Source organism: Cololabis saira, chromosome 24, assembly GCF_033807715.1.
Source record: "Cololabis saira isolate AMF1-May2022 chromosome 24, fColSai1.1, whole genome shotgun sequence".
NCBI lineage: Eukaryota > Metazoa > Chordata > Actinopteri > Beloniformes > Belonidae > Cololabis > Cololabis saira.
In genome coordinates, this window is record NC_084610.1 from 23,597,540 (window position 1) to 23,617,960 (window position 20,421).

Here is a 20,421-nt window from a genome sequence, read left to right on the forward strand (position 1 = left end):
AAAGCGCCGGTTACGCTTACCGTTAAGTTTACTGTTACCATGGCATTATGGTTTTCAGATTTTGTCACTTGACAGAATGTGATGCGTCTTCACTGAGATCTAACTCTAGCTTTTAAATCAATATTGAAAGGTAGTGTAAAATAAAAGGTAATTGTTCAATAAAATGCAAGGCCTCGACGGCACTTCAAGGATAAGTGTCTATAAATCACAGTAAAACACAGACTTCACTTATCCAGCATGAATCTGTGGAACTAATTTCAGATGTCACGGTGTAAATTCAGAATAACTGCAGTTCCAGGGGTCAGTTCAGTCCAGTGCAAATAGTACATATGACTGTGTTTATGTGTCCACATGGACGAGCGGTGGGTGAAGCTGTGAAGATGAGGACTGTTTCACTTCTCTTCAGGTACAGGAAGTTACAGATCAGCTGCATTTGAGGCAGAAATATGTTGACTGGTAGTTTCAGTAACTAGTCCAGAAATGCATGTTCTGTTTGGCCCCTCCTGACTGCCAGTGGCAGTAAACTACATGGATGTGTCTCCTGGCACTCTTGTAGGTCAAGTTTGGATGTAAACAGAGTCACATATGTGACCTGTTGGCTACTGCCGCAGTTGCACTATAAATACAGCCTTCGTGGTGACAAAGTTCAGTCTCAAGATCTCACTGACCTGGTGACTGGCAGTCATCCAGGGACTCTCAGAACCGTAGGTAGTAGGGGTGTAACAATAGATCGTGCCACGAAATTTTGTGATACAAAAACGATATTGGCGATATTGGATTATTAATATTAATCTATTGTGTTGACTAGAAACGCGCATCCGACCACGCCTTGACCCGCGGACCAAAATCTGACTCCGCTCAGAAGAAACTAGTACCGTTTTGGTCCCGATCACGGGAATCTTGCAGGTTTTGAGCTCTGAACTTTTACTTATGTAAGGCTGGTGTAGAGTTAAGCCTTACCTTATTAAATTAAACCTTTTTGGGGTGGTGAGTAGGATAAACACGGGGAAACTTCTGCTGAGTTCCAGTGTACTTTAATGTCCCTCAACAGTGTAGGATTTTAGAACATCAACAGCACCTAGTGCCGTACTGTGGCGTATCACTCCGCCCAATCTAAAACAGACTAATCACTACAGATAAACTGACTAGTGTCATTATAGTCCCTGATTTACATCACAATATAAAGAATATATTTATAAAATAATGAACCCTCAATTACCAAAATAACCTTCTTAACAAAAATAAATCTCCTCTTACACTTATAAGGTGAGCATGAATCAATCTTTTTTATGATGTTAAATTGTATGTATTTATTTACTTTTATCTATTTATTTAATTTGAGTTGTTACATTTCTGGAAAAGAAAAAAATCAAATCATATATGAGAGAAACTATTCAGTTCGTGGTAAAAACTGAAGATGCATAATGCAAACCTGACATTTACTTTTAGTTCAGTTAGTGGAAAATGGTTGGCCTGGCTTTCTCTTTAAAACTTAAACAGTTATAAAACATTACAAACTGTAACAATAGGGCAAATGCACAGTATTGTTTTGTATTTTGTGTCTTTCAAATAAAAGACCATTTTTCCAGTCATATGTTCCTCGTTCAAGGTTGTTAAAAAAATACTGCTATAATATCGTATCGTTATCGTGACCTCAATATCGTGTATCGTACCGTATCGTGAGATTAGTGTATCGTTACACCCCTAGTAGGTACCAACATTCCTTCTGATCAGGGATTAGATTATTACATGTCTGGAAAAGGAAAGAAACAGCAGAAGCCTGTCGATTGCTGTTAAAGCTGACATCTTATTTCCAGGTCGCTACAGTGAGGAATCAGACTGAATCCTGACTTCAATAAAAGATATTGTCAAATATTTCTGGTGTTGCTGCCATCAAGCCTCTTCTGAGAAGTGCAAGGTGTTTGTGGAAACTGATATTATAGATGTTTTGGTTTTTAGGGATTTGTTCTATTTCTTCAGCTGCAGTGACGTGCTCTTCTCAATAATGTCTGCTATCGACACATCTGGACAACTGATGAACCAGCGGCCGACTACCAGCTGTAGATAAACCAAGATAACTGTAATCTGGTTTATGGGATGTCTAATAGGATCCCATAAACATGGGAACAATCTAGACTTCTAGACGTCAGTGTTTGCTTTGCAGATGTTACTGAATGGAATTATTTATTGAAGGTTTACACAGAACACTGTACAGCATGAAGCTGGACTCCACCACACATAAAATTTTAAGTATTTTATTTTGTTCTGCAAAGAGAAAAAATATCGTTCTCAGGACATTTTCCTGCGCGACTTCCTCGTCTCTGCAAACACAGTGCAGCGAGCCCGCCCCCTGCTGGTCAGAGTTAGACACTACATACACAAAAGATATATAGGTATATCAACAGGTATATCAATCCACTCAAATCAAATCAAATCAAACTTTATTTATAAAGCACCTTTCATACATAAAATGCAACACAAAGTGCTTTACATAAAACAAATAAACATAAAACGTATTAATGCCCTCCACCCTCCCCGCACACACACAAACATGCACACACACACACACACACACACACACACACACACACACACACACACACACACACACACACACACACACACACACACACACAGACACACACACAGACACACACACACACACACACACACACACACACACACACACACACACACACATGCGGATGATCGGAAGATTTGCATTACATGATTTATTGTCCCTTTTTATGTAGTTAATGTTTTTTTTATGTGTAGTTTAGGCATCAGAATTTATCCAAAGTGCCGTCTTGCCATCTTAACACTTATGTAAATACATTCTGATTAATTTGCATGAGAGAAGTTGTTTGTGCTTATTTTAAACATATTTTGTTACAAATGCTGGTTTGCCAGGGCCTGTGTTCGGATTCCTTCCCTCAACTATTATTCTGTAATATAATTCATTTTGAGACTGATTTTGCTGTAGTTATCATTTTCCTGATTTCCTGACAGGTGGTGCCCCGTTTTTATTAAGTCATTTTGATCAATTTGATAAATAATCTATTTTATTACTTATTAAGGACTGTCTTCCGACAGTCATTAATAACTCTTTGATAACTGAATACCATCTCCTATCCGTGGCACAACACATTCCATGGGAACCAAACGCTTCTTCAGTCACGATAATGGAGAAGGCCAGCCCATAGCTAGTAGCTCTTGATGCTAAAAAGTAGCTCTGGCCTTTTTCATAGCTCACAGAGAACTCCGTGGGGCCATGGACAGGTCTGAGGTAGAAGAGATCTTGGTAACAAGAGAGGAGGAAAAGAGAAAAAAAGAAAAAGAGGGGGGAGCCTGTTCTTTATACCTGGGCCATGGCTGCCATAAATCGGCAAGTGTCATTATGGAGGTTCCTTTGCTTCAAACCATGTGGTCAGCTGTAGGAAAATCAAGGCTGGTCTCTGGAGTGAGGCCTCAGAGCTGGGCCTTAAAGTTCAAATGAAGGCTTCCCATGTTCACATAGGCCCAACACACCTATGGATACATTTACCGGTAAAATCATTAGTATTATTGATACTTGTTTGGCTTAAGGCTTTTCTCCCACTAAGGGAGTTTTTACCTGCCATTGTTTATGTAATAATTGCTCGGGGGTTTATGTTCATGTTCTGGGGCCTCATTTATAAAGCTTGCCTGCGCACAAAACAGGGCTTGAAAGATGTGCACGCCACCTTTTAAGCAAAGGTTGGGATTTAAAAAAGAAAAACTAACCGAAAAATGTGTGTATCTTTACGCCAACCCTGACACTCGCGCAGGAACAGTCTTAGGATATGGGGAACTGGCGACGCAGGCGGTGAGGTGGTAAAATGAAGCCAGATTCACGTCATACTTTTAATGTTATCACATACTAGTAATACATACTTTCTTTTCTTGTCCAAAACTAGTCGAACTCTGGTCCTGTTTCTTCAAAAGATTAGGCGAAGCTTTCAATATTACATTGGAACCCTGTCCTTTGATAGCTATCTTTGGAGTGCCCTCTCTACCAACCAGCCTGACCAAGAAACATTCGGATGTTGTGGCTTTTGCTTCGCTCATAGCTCGCAGACGTATTCTGCTACAGTGGAAGAACCCCAATCCGCCTTCTCCTGCTTCCTGGTTGAATGATTTGATGTCTTTCTTGTCCTGGGAGATGGTGAAATACTCTATTAGAGGCTCAACTGCTAACTTTTACATAAGATGGCAGCCTGTCATCACTTATGTGAATACTCTTACCTCTCTGGATCCTAGCTGATTCTATGTTCTCATGCACCCAGGGCATCCCTCGTATTTAGCAACCCTTTTTTTTTTCTTTTTTTTGTGTGTTCGGTTCATTTCATTTAGCTGCTTTCATACAGTCTCTTTTTCATCCTTTTTATGTAGTCTTGTCATTTACAGGTTTTGATTTGTTTGTTTGTTTATTCGGTTTATTAATGAATTAATTAATTACTTTATTTTCTTTTTACCTTATTTTTCTAAAGTTGTGGGGGGTGGGGGGGTTGTTGGAAAGCGCTGCTCTGTTCAGGTTTTAGCACGCCTTTCTCGGAAAATGGGGGAAAAAATATGGAGGACCATGTAGCTTGTGTTTGACTTCTGTATGTCATCGGTTCCCAAAAAAAACATGTGGAAAAACAAAAAGGTTTAAACAACACTTCTGTGCACGGACTGAAGAAGGAGTCCTACTGGGCTATGTTGGCCGGTGGGACTCCTGACGCAGTAGATGGGTACCGGCAGGCCAAGCGAGCCGCGGCTCGGGCAGTCCTGGAGGCAAAAACCCGGAACTGGGAGGAGTTCGGGGAGGCCATGGAGGAAGACTTTCGGTCGGCCTCGAGGAAATTCTGGAGGACCGTTCGGCGCCTCAGAAGGGGGAAGCAGTACTCTGCCGGCACCGTTTACGGTGTGGGTGGGGAGCTGTTGACCTGGACTGGGGACATCGTCGGATGGTGGAAGGAATATTTTGAGGATCTCCTCAACCCGACTGACATGCCTTCCACTGAGGAAGCAGAGAGTGGGGACTCTGGGGCATGCTCATCCATCACCAAAGCTGAGGTCACTGAGGCGGTTCATAAGCTCCTCAGTGGCACCGGGGGTGGATGAGATTCGCCCTGAGTACCTCAAGTCTCTGGATGTCGTAGGGCTGTCTTGGTTGACACGCCTCTGCGACATTGCATGGAGGAAGGGGACAGTACCGCTGGAGTGGCAAACCGGGGGGGTGGTCCCTCTTTTTAAAAAGGGGGGCCGGAGAGTGTGTTCCAACTATAGGGGGATCACACTTCTCAGCCTCCCCGGGAAAGTCTACCCCAGGGTACTGGAGAGGAGATTACGGACAGTTTCCCTCGTACCATTCTGTGGGGGCTCGGTGAGTTTGGCATTCTGTTAGGGGCTGTTCAGTCTCTGTATGATTGGAGCAGGAGTCTGGTTCGCATTGCCGGCAGTAGATCAGACTTGTTCCCGGTGCATGTTGGACTCCGGCAGGGCTGCCCTTTGTCACCGGTCCTGTTCATCATTTTTATGGACACCAAAGGCACTTTTTATAGTGATATTGACCCAGGAATGTGGGGGCACCTGGGGAATGGGGGGCCAGATCAACGCTGCTCACAGTTTAATATTTTCTATTTAATAGATATGTTATTCCTTTATACTTGTTTATATTTTTTATATATTATTAAATTCACTTTGATGTATATTGTTACTGTGCTGCCGAACCAAGTACATTTCCCCACTTTGAGATTAATAAAAAGCCATAACAACTTCCCGAGATTCGACTTTTAAATGAAATGATCGTATATCTCCACTAGAAAGAGGCAAGACAAATATGTATGCAGTAATTTATGTATCCACTAGAGGGAGACAATTATTCAAACTTTTAATTATTTATCCAACTTATTTTCTGACCAACTAGAGGGAGTTCTTTAAAACATTCAACACTCCATTGCAGATTACTCTTTTTTTAACACACTTTTTTTTCAACAAACAATTAGACAGTCCTCAACTTACTTTCTTTCAGACTTTATAAATGTCTCAGATCACTTAAAACATCACTTTCTCTTTACCGTTACAGGTTGCAAACATTCAGTTCTGAGTTTTTTGAACAGAAATGCTCACACATTCAATATTAGCATTTACAGGATTTCTAACCTCAGAAACTGCAACCCAAATTAAATGAATTTGCTCTGTGACTCGAAGCCAGGCAGACAGGCGAGTACTTTATTGATCCTGGAGGAAGTTTGGGGACTCAGCAGCACTTACGCATAAAGCAATAAAGCGACAAAGGTATTAAAATTAAGAAAAGGGTCAAGTTAAAATTAAAGATATACTTTTGCAAATGGAGAATCAGGATAAAAATGCAACAAATTGAAAAAAATAAAGTGCTGTGATGTAAAAAGTAGGTTGAATTAAAGTGAAGTGACAAAAGCACTTAAACTGACACGTGTCCACTAAAATGAAGAGACATGAATTAAGAATGCATGTGAACTTTAACCCCTCTTTTTATTGGACATAGACATGTCTAGTGATATCTAAACAATTAAATTCCCCCCAAAACCTTAACGGGGCAACATGTTGTCTGAGGGCAGCACCATGCCATACAGGCTTCATTTGAATAAAACATTTAAATAAAGCTAAATGTAATTTATATCATAAAAAATGACATCGTCATTTAAAAGAGAAATTATTTTTTTTTCTTTAATGTTTTGGCCTTAAACTCTTCAAACTTCAAACTTCCTGTTATTTCCATTTGTCTTTGATGCATAGATGGAAACTACAAACTAGTGAGATGGAGAACACTGCTCCACGGCTGTGATGATGCCTTCAGTCGGACCATCATCTACCTCGCTGGTCTCCATGACAACACAGCATCTAGTGTTTGATCACTGTTCATGGCCGGTATCCAGGAGTCTGGACTTCCCTCCAGGGTCAGATGTGATCCTGGTCTGAAATCCCAGCTGCTGCTGGTTTGATGGAACAAAGACTGGAGCTCTGCAGAGGAACGAAGACTGGAGCTCTGCAGAGGAACGAAGACTGGAGCTCTGCAGAGGAACAAAGACTGGAGCTCTGCAGAGGAATGAAGACTGGACCTCTGCAGAGGAACGAAGACTGGAGCTCTGCAGAGGAACGAAGACTGGAGCTCTGCAGAAGAACGAAGACTGGAGCTCTGCAGAGGAACGAAGACTGGAGCTCTGCAGAGGAACAAAGACTGGAGCTCTGCAGAGGAACGAAGACTGGACCTCTGCAGAGGAACGAAGACTGGACCTCTGCAGAGGAACGAAGACTGGACCTCTGCAGACGACCAGTTCCAACACATCCCAGTAATTGCAGCTCAACCTACCAGAGTAAGTCCCAGCACCATCTCTTGATCTTTCTCCACTCGGTACAGACACATCTCCAGTATATTGCACTTGGAAATGTAGCCCCACTATCTGCGCTGTCTCACAGGTCCCAGAGAGCATTCTTTATGCAACAGCTCAGGCAAAGTTACCTGGGTTCAAATCCATCAGAACCGTCTTGGTGGCTCCACAGAGGGAACCAGACAACGCTGACAGAATCTTCGGGGGGGACAGATTCAACCGGTTTACCTCCTCCCCCCGACCTCACACCACTCCCTCATACCCCGCTGGGTGCATGGCCTCCCCCCAGGGTCATTAAAAACACATTAAAACACACCTGTATTAGGTCATTCAAAGGTCATAACCCCCCCAGAACACTCAGTAAACGGCTCCTCCACCGTCTGGTACGCATCCATCATCCTCATTGAGAATCCAATTAACAGACCCCCCCCCAATTCCTCCATCAACAAGAACCCTTTAAACTATTGATCAACAAGTGAACAATTGAACGTTTTTATTGATGTGTTGTAATTCAATTCAGCTCATCTATGTTGGATTAAACGTTTTGGGTTCTTTCTTCATATCTGACGCATATTCATGTGTTTTGTGCAGTTTGTGGTAAAATGATAGTGTAATCTATGTCAGTATTACAATAAATAAAAGGAGAGTGTGAAATGAATAAAAGTCAGATTTGTGCTGATGGTGAATAATAATAATAATAATAATAATAATAATAATAATAATAATAATAATACTAATAATAATAATACTACTACTACTACTAATAATAATGATAATAATAATAATAAGCTTTATTTGTATAGCACCTTTCCAAACACAGTTACAAGGTGCTTTTACAAGAGCAGAATTAAAAGGCAGAATCCAATAAAATGACAAAAATATAAAAACATAAGAACATAGAAATACAATAAAACATTAGAAAATACTAACATTGGATATTATAGAGTACATTATTAGATGTTAAGTAAAAGCACATTTAAAAAAGTGTGTTTTTAAAAGAGATTTAAAAATGGACAGAGATGTGGCTCGCCTGATCTCCTCCGGCAGGTCATTCCAGAGCGACGGGGCCCTGATAGCAAAGGCCCGGTCGCCCTTAGTTTTTAGTCAAGATCTTGGAATCTCTAATAGGGACCCACCGGAGGATCTCAGGCTACACCTTGGCTCGTATGGGACTAAGCAGTCTTTGATGTACTCAGGGGCCAGTCCCATCCAGGCCTTGAAAGTGATCATTAAAATCTTAAAATCAATTCTAAAACGCACAGGTAGCCAGTGTAATGAAGCTAAAATCGGGGTTATGTGTACTCTTTTATTTGAATTTGTGAGGAGTCTGGCAGCAGAATTTTGGATAATCTGAAGTCTGGAGAGATTATGTTTACTTAGGCAGGAGTAGAGTGAGTTACAGTAATATAAACAGGATGTGATGAATGCATGAATGACAATTTCCAGGTTCTTGGGAGACAGAAAGGACCGGATTGTGGGGATTCTGCGTAGTTGAATGAAACAAGACTGGACAGTTGCTTTAACATGCTGATTAAAGTTCAGATTACTGTCAAAGATGATACCAAGATTTCTGCAGCTAGTGGTAATACTGGTGGAGAAAAAGCCAAGTTGTGGTGAGATGTGATTGTGTGTGGTGTCTGGGCCTATGATAATGAGTTGGATTTGTCCGGGTTCAATTGAAGGAAGTTATTAGACAGCCAGGTTTGTACTTCATTTAGGCATACTTTGAGAGTGTGTAGTTGATGGTTGATGGTAGGGTCGAAAGAGAAATAAAGCTGTGTATCATCTGCGTAAAAATGGAAACTAATATTGTGTCTGCGGATTATGTGACCTAGAGGTAACATGTAGAGTGAGAAGAGCAGCGGGCCAAGGACTGACCCCTGAGGTACTCCACAAGACAGAGATGTGAGTAAATACATATATTGCGGAGATATGAGTAAAACCAGTCTAAAACAATGCCAGAGATGCCAATCCACTCCTTGAGATGTTCCAATAAAATCAGGTGATCTACGGTATGAAAAGCTGCAGTGAGATCTAAAAGGATTAAAATAGATGAATGGCCACAGTCAGCTGCTAAAAGGAGATCATTGAACACTTTGAGGAGTGCAGTCTCTGTGCTATGGCCCGCTCTAAAGCCGGACTGGAATTTTTCAAATAGGCCATTTCCAGTCATAAATGAGATCACCTGTTCTGCAACAATTCTTTCTAAAACCTTGGCCAGGAATGGAAGTTTCGAAATAGGACGAAAGTTGTTCAGGATGGTGGGGTCTAATGAGGGTTTTTTGAGAAGTGGTTGTACTAATGCAGTCTTGAAGTGGTCCGGGACTATGCCTGATGAGAGGGAGGAGTTGATTATGGTTAAAATAGAAGGACAGACTAAGTGCAGGACTTCTTTAAGGAAGCGGGTGGGGATGATATCGAGAGGACAGGATGTGGGCTTCATGTTGTAGATGATTTTGCCAAGATGTTCTATTGAGACAGGGTGGAACAAATTTAAAGAGCACAAAAGATTAATAGGTGGTTCGAGTGTTACAAGAGGCAGTGGGGTGATTTGATTTCTTATTACACTGATTTTGTTAAAAAAGAAAGATAAAAATTCCTCGCATGTCTCCGTAGACGGCTCAATCACAGTGGACGGGGCATCTGTAGCACGGCTGATAATATTAAAAAGCACGCTGGTGTTATGCTGGTTTTTCTCAATAATATCGCCAAAATAGTTTGCTCAAGCATTTTTAATTTTCAAATTAAAATCTTTCATTAAGACTTTTAGACTGTCAAAGTGGACAGTTAATCGTGTGGCCTTCCATTTCCGTTCTGCTTGACGGCAGATTCTCTTTAATGAGCGAATTTCCTCATTTATCCAGGGTTGAGAGATATTTTTAGGCTTTTTGGTTTTAAAAGGTGCAACTCTGTCTAGAATGTTTGAGCAGGTGCTGTTAAGACCATTTGAAATATCGTTAGTGTTCATTAAAGAGCAAATTTGGAACAAGAGAATAAAAAGTGCCTTGTGATGGTCGGTGCTGCTCCTGGTACTGAGACTAATCACAGACAAACACTTATTAACCACAGTAAACTGAACAAGAGAAAAGATCCAAGTTTTATTAAAGAATTTTCACATTTTTGAAGTGTTAACAATCATCGTAATATCCAGAAAACATTTACAATATTTACTGGAACAAACTGAGGAAGATTCATTGACCAAGTCAAGTTCATTTGTGTTTCGTGTTTCATGAAGAAACCCTGTTATTTCCACATATCTTTTCAGTCTCTCTCTTCATCAGTGACGCAGAGAGAAACTTTAAAAACCTGACCAAGCTGAAAACACGACAACAACAACAAAAGGAAAACTTGGAATGAAACAGAAACATGTAAATAAAAAGAAAACAGCGGGGGAGTCATGTGACTCGTGGAGGAGACGGCTGCTTTGCTGAGCAGCTCCGCCGCGGCAGCAGAGACATTTATCCATCACTACATTAGTAGGAGGAACCTCCGTACTAGAACTCATCCAGACTTTAGACAAAGTACCTGAGGAACAATGTGGAAAGAAACTCAAGTTCAAATTAAAGGCTACATTTTGATGTACAGTTTTTTAACAATAATAAGGACTTTTTGACTTAACATGCAATAACTGAATATATGAGAAGTTTGTAAAACGCTGGAATTCAGAAGCCATGTACATCTTCATCATCATCATCATCATCATCATCATCATCATCATCATCATCATCATCATCATCATCATCATCATCATCATCATCACGGTCCAGTCAGAGTTTGTCCTCACAAACTGGTTCTGCTTCAACCTCTGAGGACGATTGTAGGAGAAGCTGCAGCTTCACTGGAAACACTGGATCTTTGATTTGATATCAGCTGGATTTAATAGAAAACTCCTGGAAGCAGCAGGACCGACTTCAACCTCCACTGACCTGAGAGTCTGCAGCTGGTAATCTGGACTCTGCACCAGACCAGACAGCTGCTCCACATCTGCAGCCTGCAGCTTGTTCACTTGCAGGTCCAGAAGTTTCAGATGGGAGGGGTTGGACTTCAGAGCTGAGACCAGAGAAGAACAGCTGATCTCTGACAGACTGCAGCCCCACAACCTGAATAAAGAATAAAAGATGTGAGCTGAACCACCAGGATACAGGTTCCAACAGTCCAACAGAACCAGAGAAAAAGAGCTTCATCAATATTCATGACATCATGCTGCTCCTCCAATAAAGACGTAGTGACTTCAGCTCTGCAGCTCTGCAGCTCCACCAGTGGATCCATCCATACAAACAAAACAAACACACATGTCAGGAGGAATTCTGGGACAAATGTCAACTCATTCATTTATATGAAGGAAAATGAACCATTTGTTTGAATGTCAGAGACATGAAAAAAACATGATGAACTGGGGTCTCATTTATAAAAGAGTACGTAGGATTCATACTAAAAGTGTACGTGTGCTAAAAACCCGAAAATGGCATGCGCACAAAAAAATCCTGATTTATTAAAACCGTGTGCACGCACACTTGCACGCAATGTTCTCTTTATAAATCACAGTCCAGTTCGTGACAATGGACTTCTATTATATATACGAGCCTCCAGCACATCCTGTCGGGATGCAAGACGGCTCTGTCCCAAGGCCGCTACAGATGGCGGCACGATGCCGTCCTGAAGAAGCTGGCCGAGGTGACAGAGTCTTGCAGACAAAAGGCAAACAGCCTGCCAGCTGCCCCAAAGGGAAACACCACCCAGTTTGTTAGGGCAGGCGAGACCACCAATGTCCCCCCCCCCTCCCCCCCGCCCACTAAACGCAGGAAGGCTCCTCTCGTCCGCCAGCGAATGGAGCATGAGGGTCGACCTAGGAAGGCAGCTGCAGTTCCCCAGAGAGATCGTCGAGACAACGCTACGGCCAGACTTGGTGCTATGGTCCGCAGCCAGCAAAGTGGTCCTCCTGGTGGAGCTCACTGTACCGTGGGAGGAGGGTCTGGAAGCTGCGCACGAGAGGAAAAGGGCAAAGTACTCCGACCTGGCAGCAGAGTGCAGGGAGGCAGGCTGGAAAACCACAATATGCCCGGTAGAGGTGGGGTGCAGGGGTTTCATTGGCTCCTCAACCTCCCGTCTGTTGCAATACCTGGGGTGCACAGGAGCCGGCCATCGCAGAGCAGCAAAGGAGCTGGCAGAGGAGGCCAAGAAAGGCAGCTTCTGGCTGTGGCTACGGAGGAAGAGCAGGAGCTGAGGGCCAAGTAACACCTAGGGCGTCAGTGGAGGTGGCAGGGAGAAATCCCAGCCATCGCTTCGGCACCGGTCGATGTCCTGGGGTTAAAGGAGCGAAACATCAACGGCCGGTGGTCCCCAGCTGATGACCCAAAGTTAGCCCATGTGGAAGTTGGTCCTTTCCAAAAGGCACTGGAGGAGGTGCGTCAGGCAGAAATGCCCGGCAGGAAGAACACCTATCCTGTATTTCCAAACTGACTCTGTTTTTAATGACAGACGGCAGAACATCGCCAAAACTCGCCTGCTGACTGAATGAATGAGGAAATCAAATGTTCGTGCGGCTCTGAAAGAGGAGGAGACACAGATAAACTCCAGGTTCATTGAGATAAACCTGGTCCAGACCAGGTTAGGTTCAGAGAGTCTGTTACTACGGTAACTGACCAGGTTAGGTTCAGAGAGTCTGTTACTACGGTAACTGACCAGGTTAGGTTCAGAGAGTCTGTTACTACGGTAACTGACCAGGTTAGATTCAGAGAGTCTGTTACTACACCCGATACCCACGTTGTCATTCCATTGAATAGGCGCATTATCAATGATATCATGCCATATCTTTAGGCCAGTATGTCCCTACTGGCCTACCAGTATGTTCGGTAGATTGATATCACCCATTTTTAAGGCTGACATAATGTTATTGTATGTGCTGTGACGTTACTGGCCCACCAGTATGTTCTGGTAGATTGATATCACCCATTTTTAAGGCTGACATAATGTTATTGTATTTCAACCCAGTCTCATATAAAAATGTACCCTGGCTACGTTGGTCCAAAGTGCAAAAACGTAGAGGGGTTACAATATTAGCCCTTGAAATGTATAACTGTTACATTTTTCTAGCGCTTGAAATGTATAACTGTTACATTTTTCTGCCTATTCGTTTTGCGTCCAAGTCACGTGACTTTTAAGATTCTGGCCGTGATACCAACAAACACGGTGGACATTTTTCATTTTTGAGTGAAAAAAATCTATATTTTGAGTTAACAAACACGGTGGACATTTTTCATTTTTAAGTGAAAAAAATCTATATTTTGAGTTAGTTTCTGCATAGAAATGCGTTTTGATTACATTTCTAGCAATACATATTTCACTTTCATAATATTCACTCAGTAAATGTATATAATCTCTTGCTTGCTCGTGGTTGCAAGGTTTTTTCAGATCTCGTCAGAATAATGTAAAACTGGAACGTTTTAATAACGTGAAATGGTTACATTTTTGGTTGCTGGACGCGCTGTGAAAAAAAATCAATATTTTGAGTTAGTTTCTGCATAGAAATGCGTTTTGATTACATTTCTAGCAATACATATTTCACTTTCATAATATTCACTCAGTAAATGTATATAATCTCTTGCTTTCTCGTGGTTGCAAGGTTTTTTCAGATCTCGTCAGAATAATGTAAAACTGGAACGTTTTAATAACGTGAAATGGTTACATTTTTGGTTGCTGGACACGCTGTGGAAAAAATCAATATTTTGAGTTAGTTTCTGCATAGAAATGCGTTTTGATTACATTTCTAGCAATACATATTTCACTTTCATAATATTCACTCAGTAAATGTATATAATCTCTTGCTTTCTCGTGGTTGCAAGGTTTTTTCAGAAATCGTCAGAATAATGTAAAACTGGAACGTTTTAATAACGTGAAATGGTTACATTTTTGGTTGCTGGACACGCTGGGAATAAAATCAATATTGTGAGTTATTTTCTGCATAGAAATGCGTTTTGATTATATTTCTAGCAATACATATTTCACTTTCATAATATTCACTCAATAAATGTACATAATCTCTTGCTTGCTCTGGTTGCAAGGTTTTTTCAGATCTCGTCAGAATAATGTAAAACTGGAACTTTTTAATAACGTGAAATCGTTACGTTTTTGGTTGCTGGACAGTGCTGTGAAAAAAAATCAATATCTTGAGTTAGTTTCTGCATAGAAATGCGTTTTGATTACATTTCTAGCAATACATATTTCAATTTCATAATATTCACTCAATAAATGTACATAATCTCTTGCTTGCTCTGGTTGCAAGGTTTTTTCAGATTTCGTCAGAATACCCTGGCTACGGTGGTCCAAAGTGCAAAAACGTAGAGGGGTTACAATATTCAACCCAGTCTCACAGTAAAACGTGGTACAGGCTACGTTGGTCCACATTGCAAAACGTGGCCAATGTTACGATTTGCCCTCCTAAAACGTGAGATGTGAACGCGTTCCGTGGCTCATTCATTTTAATAGGTTTCGTTAGGTTTCGTTTCTGTCACGTGACTTTCAAGTTTTCGGCTGTGGAGGAAAAATAAAATTGCTGCCATTTCTTTGATTCTCGGTCTAAATTGCAATATTTTAAGATAGTTTCGCCATGAAAAGCAGATTTTATCATATTCATAGCAAGAAATATATTTTGGTTATTCTACCCTCATTTAATGGATCTTATTGACGGAAATGTATGAACCATGTGCTTGTTTTACTTCCTTTGAGTAATAAAACCTTAATTCTCTTGCATGGCCCCGTTATTAAAATATATGCCAGGCCCAGTGCTTAATTTCTAAAGTGGGAGGTCCCGGAGCGCAGACGATGAGTGGCTCCGGTGCGAGAGAAAAAAAACACACACACACACACACACACACACACACACACACACACACACACACACACACACACACACACACACACTGTTGAACTGTCCGTTTTGACGTTAACGGCGATTTTCACAATGATATCTGCAACATTTCTTAAGGCAGAAACACCACTGTATCATATTTAATTACACAACATTAGTGGGTTAATTTCCTGCACACCAATTTTCATGTTTTTCCCTTCAATTGTGAGAAAAAAAAGAGTTGTTTCACGTTGAGAGCATCATGGCAGCCAATCAGAATCCTGGAAAAAACATCAACAAATGACACGTGTAACTTCCAGGCTGATTCATGGTTCCGCGTTACACCAACGCAGAGCCTACGGCGGAAGTGATACTAGTAGCTGATTGGCCGATATGTGATCATCATCATCATCATCATCATCATCATCATCATCATCATCATCATCATCATCATCATCATCATCATCACCATCATCACCTTCATCATCATCATCATCATCATCCTCATCATCATCACCATCATCATCATCATCGCTACCACCATCATCATCATCACCATCACCATCATCATCATCATCATCATCAGTCAAGTCAAATTGCACGTGCGAGGTCCCGTTCATCGCTGCTTGCAGCTTTAATTTATATATAACTATTTTAACATTTCTAAACACAAAAACACGAAAGTGTCCTTGATAATTCAATAAAACAATAGGTTCATGTTAAGGACATCCGTTTTAATTAGTTCTTCTTCGATTATGAGATGTTATTAATGCTCAGTAGACACAGGAGGTTTGTTATGTATTGTTATGAGGCCTATTTCTTGTCTATTTTTGAACAGTTCACTAATGCTTTGAGCTAGGAAGATGAAATTCTAGACTCTGTATCAAGAGGTGACTTTCATCCACTGTGCGGATTTTCAGATCTGTGTGACCTTCGGAAGTGTCAAAGGTCACCGCGTCTGTTGCTTTTCGGCCTGCTAAGACTATTTTGTGTCTTTTTTTGCATAGTTCACTAACGCTTTGAGCTAGGAAGCTGAAATTCTAGACTCTGTATCAGGAGGTGACTTTCATCCACTGTGCGGATTTTCAGATCTCTGTGACCTTCGGAAGTGTCAAAGGTCACCGCGTCTGTTGCTTTTCGGCCTGCTAAGACTATTTTGTGTCTTTTTTTGCATAGTTCACTAACGCTTTGAGCTAGGAAGCTGAAATTCTAGACTCTGTATCAGGAGGTGACTCTCATCCACTGTGCCGAGGTCCAGACCCGTGCGACCTTCGGAAGTGCCAAAGGTCACCGTGTGTGGTGCCTTTTTTTCGTGCCTTTTTTGTGTGTTTTTTGAATAATTCACTAACGCTTTGAGCTGGGAGGCTGATTTTTGACTATGTTGCAATGCAGAAGGCCCTTTGCTAGGATCTTTTGGTCTTGTGGCTGTACGACTTCCACAGAGCTAGTTGGCATTGCAGAGGGTTTACAGAGTTGAGACTTGGCAAGCCCAATTTAAGCCCCATATGGAGGCCACAGGTCAAGTTTTACTTGGTTTGGTCAAATATTGTGGCAACGGTGTCCATTCGAATGTTGGAAAAGGTGACGTTTCAAAGCCCCGCCCATCGATAAGTACAGGTCTGATCTGCACCAACGTCTAACGTCTGTCTGATCAGGGGATGCCCCCGAACAACATATAAAAAATTCAGATTTCTATGACTTCTGCAACAGTGTTTTCTCTAAAACGTTCTGGCTGGTTAGGAGGGTGTAGAAACCTCTAGCTCTGAGAGCCTCCTGACTAATGGAACAGGGCTTATTTTGTGTCTTTTTTTGCATAGTTCACTAACGCCTTTAGCTAGGAGTCTGAATTTTTTATATGTTGTTTGGGGGCATCCCCTGATCAGACAGACGTTAGTTTGGTGCAGATCAGACCTGTACTTTTCGATGGGCGGGGCTTTGAAACGTCACCTTTTCCAACATTCGAACGGACACCGTTGCCACAATATTTAACCAAATCAAGTAAAACTTGACCTGTGGCCTCCATATGGGGCCTAGATTGGGCTTGCCAAGTCTCAACTCTGTGAACCCTCTGCAATGCCAACTAGCTCTGTGGAAGTCGTACAGCCACTAGACCAAAAGATCCTAGCAAAGGGCCTTCTGCATTGCAACATAGTCAAAAATCAGTCTCCCAGCTCAAAGCGTTAGTGAATTATTCAAAAAACACACAAAAAAGGCACGAAAAAGGCACCACACATGGTGACCTTTGGTACTTCCGAAGGTCGCATGGGTCTGGACCTCGGCACAGTGGATGAAAGTCACCTCCTGATACAGAGTCTAGAATTTCAGCTTCCTAGCTCAAAGCGTTAGTGAACTATGCAAAAAAAGACACGAAATAGTCTTAGCAGGCCGAAAAGCAACAGACACGGTGACCTTTGACACTTCCGAAGGTCACACAGATCTGAAAATCCGCACAGTGGATGAAAGTCACCTCTTGATACAGAGTCTAGAATTTCAGCTTCCTAGCTCAAAGCATTAGTGAACTGTTCAAAAATAGACACGAAATAGGCCCCATAACAATACATAACAAACCTCCTGTGTCTACTGAGCATTAATAACATCTCATAATCGAAGGAGAACTAATTAAAACGGATGTCCTTAACATGAACCTATTGTATTATTGAATTATCAAGGACACTTTCGTGTTTTTGTGTTTAGAAATGTTAAAATAGTTATATATAAATTAAAGCTGCAAGCAGCGATGAACGGGACCTCGCACGTGCAATTTGACTTGACTGATGATGATGATGATGATGGTTATGGTGATGATGATTATGGTGGTAGCGATGATGATGATGATGGTGATGATGATGAGGATGATGATGATGAAGGTGATGATGATGATGATGATGATGAAGGTGATGGTGGTGATGATGATGATGATGATGATGAAGGTGATGATGAAGACGATGAAGGTGATGATAAAGATGATGATAAGGATGGTGATGATGATGATGATGATGATGATGATGAAGGTGATGATGATGATGATGATGATGATGATGATGATGATGATGATGATGATGATGATCACATATCGGCCAATCAGCTACTAGTATCATTTCCGCCGTAGGCTCTGCGTTGGTGTAACGCGGAACCATGAATCAGCCTGGAAGTTACACGTGTCATTTGTTGATGTTTTTTCCAGGATTCTGATTGGCTGGCATGATGCTGTCAGCGTGAAACAACTCTTTTTTTTCTCACAATCGAAGGGAAAAACATGAAAATTGGTGTGCAGGAAATTAACCCACTAATGTTGTGTAATTAACAATGATACAGTGGTGTTTCTGCCTTAAGAAATGTTGCAGATATTATTGTGAAAATCACCGTTAACGTCAAAACGGACAGTTCAACAGTGTGTGTGTGTGTGTGTTTTTTTTTTCTCTCGCACCGGAGCCACTCATCGTCTGCGCTCCGGGACCTCCTACTTTAGAAATTAAGCACTGGGCCTGGCATATATTTTAATAACGGGGCCATGCAAGAGAATTGGTGGTTTTATTACTCAAAGGAAGTAAAACAAGCACATGGTTCATACATTTCCGTCAATAAGATCCATTAAATGAGGGTAAAATAACCAAAATATATTTCTTGCTATGAATATGATAAAATCTGCTCTTCATGGCGAAACTCTTAAAACTCTATCTTAAAATATTGCAATTTAGACCGAGAATCAAAGAAATGGCAGCAATTTTATTTTTCCTCCACAGCCGAAAACTTGAAAGTCACGTGACAGAAACGAAACCTAACGAAACCTATTAAAATGAATGAGCCACGGAACGCATTCACATCTCACGTTTTAGGAGGGAAAATCGTAACATTGGCCACATTTTGCAATGTGGACCAACGTAGCCTGTACCACGTTTTCCTGTGAGACTGGGTTGAATATTGTAACCCCTCTACGTTTTTGCACTTTGGACCACCGTAGCCAGGGTATTCTGACGAAATCTGAAAAAACCTTGCAACCAGAGCAAGCAAGAGATTATGTACATTTATTGAGTGAATATTATGAAATTGAAATATGTATTGCTAGAAATGTAATCAAAACGCATTTCTATGCAGAAACTAACTCAAGATATTGATTTTTTTTTCACAGCACTGTCCAGCAACCAAAAACGTAACGATTTCACGTTATTAAAAAGTTCCAGTTTTACATTATTCTGACGAGATCTGAAAAAACCTTGCAACCAGAGCAAGCAAGAGCTTATCTACATTTATATATTGCTATAAATGTAATCAAATCGCATTTCTATGCAGAAACTAACTCAAAATATAGATTTTTTTCACTCAAAACTGAAACATGTCCACCGTGTTTGTTAACTCAAAATATAGCTTTTTTTCACTCAAAAATGAAAAATGTCCACCATGTTTGTTGGCATCACGGCCAGAATCTTAAAAGTCACGTGACTTGGACGCAAAACGAATAGGCAGAAAAATGTAACAGTTATACATTTCAAGGGCTAGAAAAATGTAACAGTTATACATTTCAAGGGCTAATATTGTAAGCCCTCTACGTTTTTGCACTTTGGACCACCGTAGCCAGGGTATTCTGACGAAATCTGAAAAAACCTTGCAACCAGAGCAAGCAAGAGATTATGTACATTTATTGAGTGAATATTATGAAATTGAAATATGTATTGCTAGAAATGTAATCAAAATGCATTTCTATGCAGAAACTAACTCAAGATATAGATTTTTTTCCCCAGCGTGTCCAGCAACCACAAACGTAACGATTTCACGTTATTCAAACGTTCCAGATTTACATTATTCTGATGAGATCTGAAAAAAACCTTGCAACCAGAGCAAGCAAGAGATTATGTACATTTATTGAGTGAATATTATGAAATTGAAATATGTATTTCTAGAAATGTAATTAAAACACATTTCTATGCAGAAACTAACTCAAGATATTGATTTTTTTTTCACAGCACTGTCCAGCAACCAAAAATGTAACGATTTCACGTTATTAAAAAGTTCCAGTTTTACATTATTCTGACGAGATCTGAAAAAACCTTGCAACCAGAGCAAGCAAGAGATTATGTACATTTATTGAGTGAATATTATGAAAGTGAAATATGTATTGCTAGAAATATGATCAAAACGCATTTCTATGCAGAAACTAACTCACAATATTGATTTTATTCCCAGCGTGTCCAGCAACCAAAAATG

The 20,421-nt window shown here is 40.9% G+C and overlaps 1 protein-coding gene across 1 annotated transcript in view; it reads right to left on the reverse strand.

Annotated features, from left to right (window-relative positions):
* Positions 1-10,471: 10,471 nt before the first annotated feature.
* The window catches only part of LOC133425279 (NACHT, LRR and PYD domains-containing protein 12-like), a 110,625-nt gene continuing 100,675 nt past the window's right edge, over positions 10,472-20,421 (reverse strand). Inside the window, exons 17-18 of the mRNA XM_061716035.1 lie at positions 11,300-11,473; positions 10,472-10,898 (exon numbers count right to left, since the gene is read on the reverse strand). Of these exons, the coding sequence (XP_061572019.1) occupies positions 10,886-10,898; positions 11,300-11,473 (187 nt within the window). The 3' untranslated portion in view covers positions 10,472-10,885. The remainder of the gene's footprint in view (positions 10,899-11,299; positions 11,474-20,421) is intronic.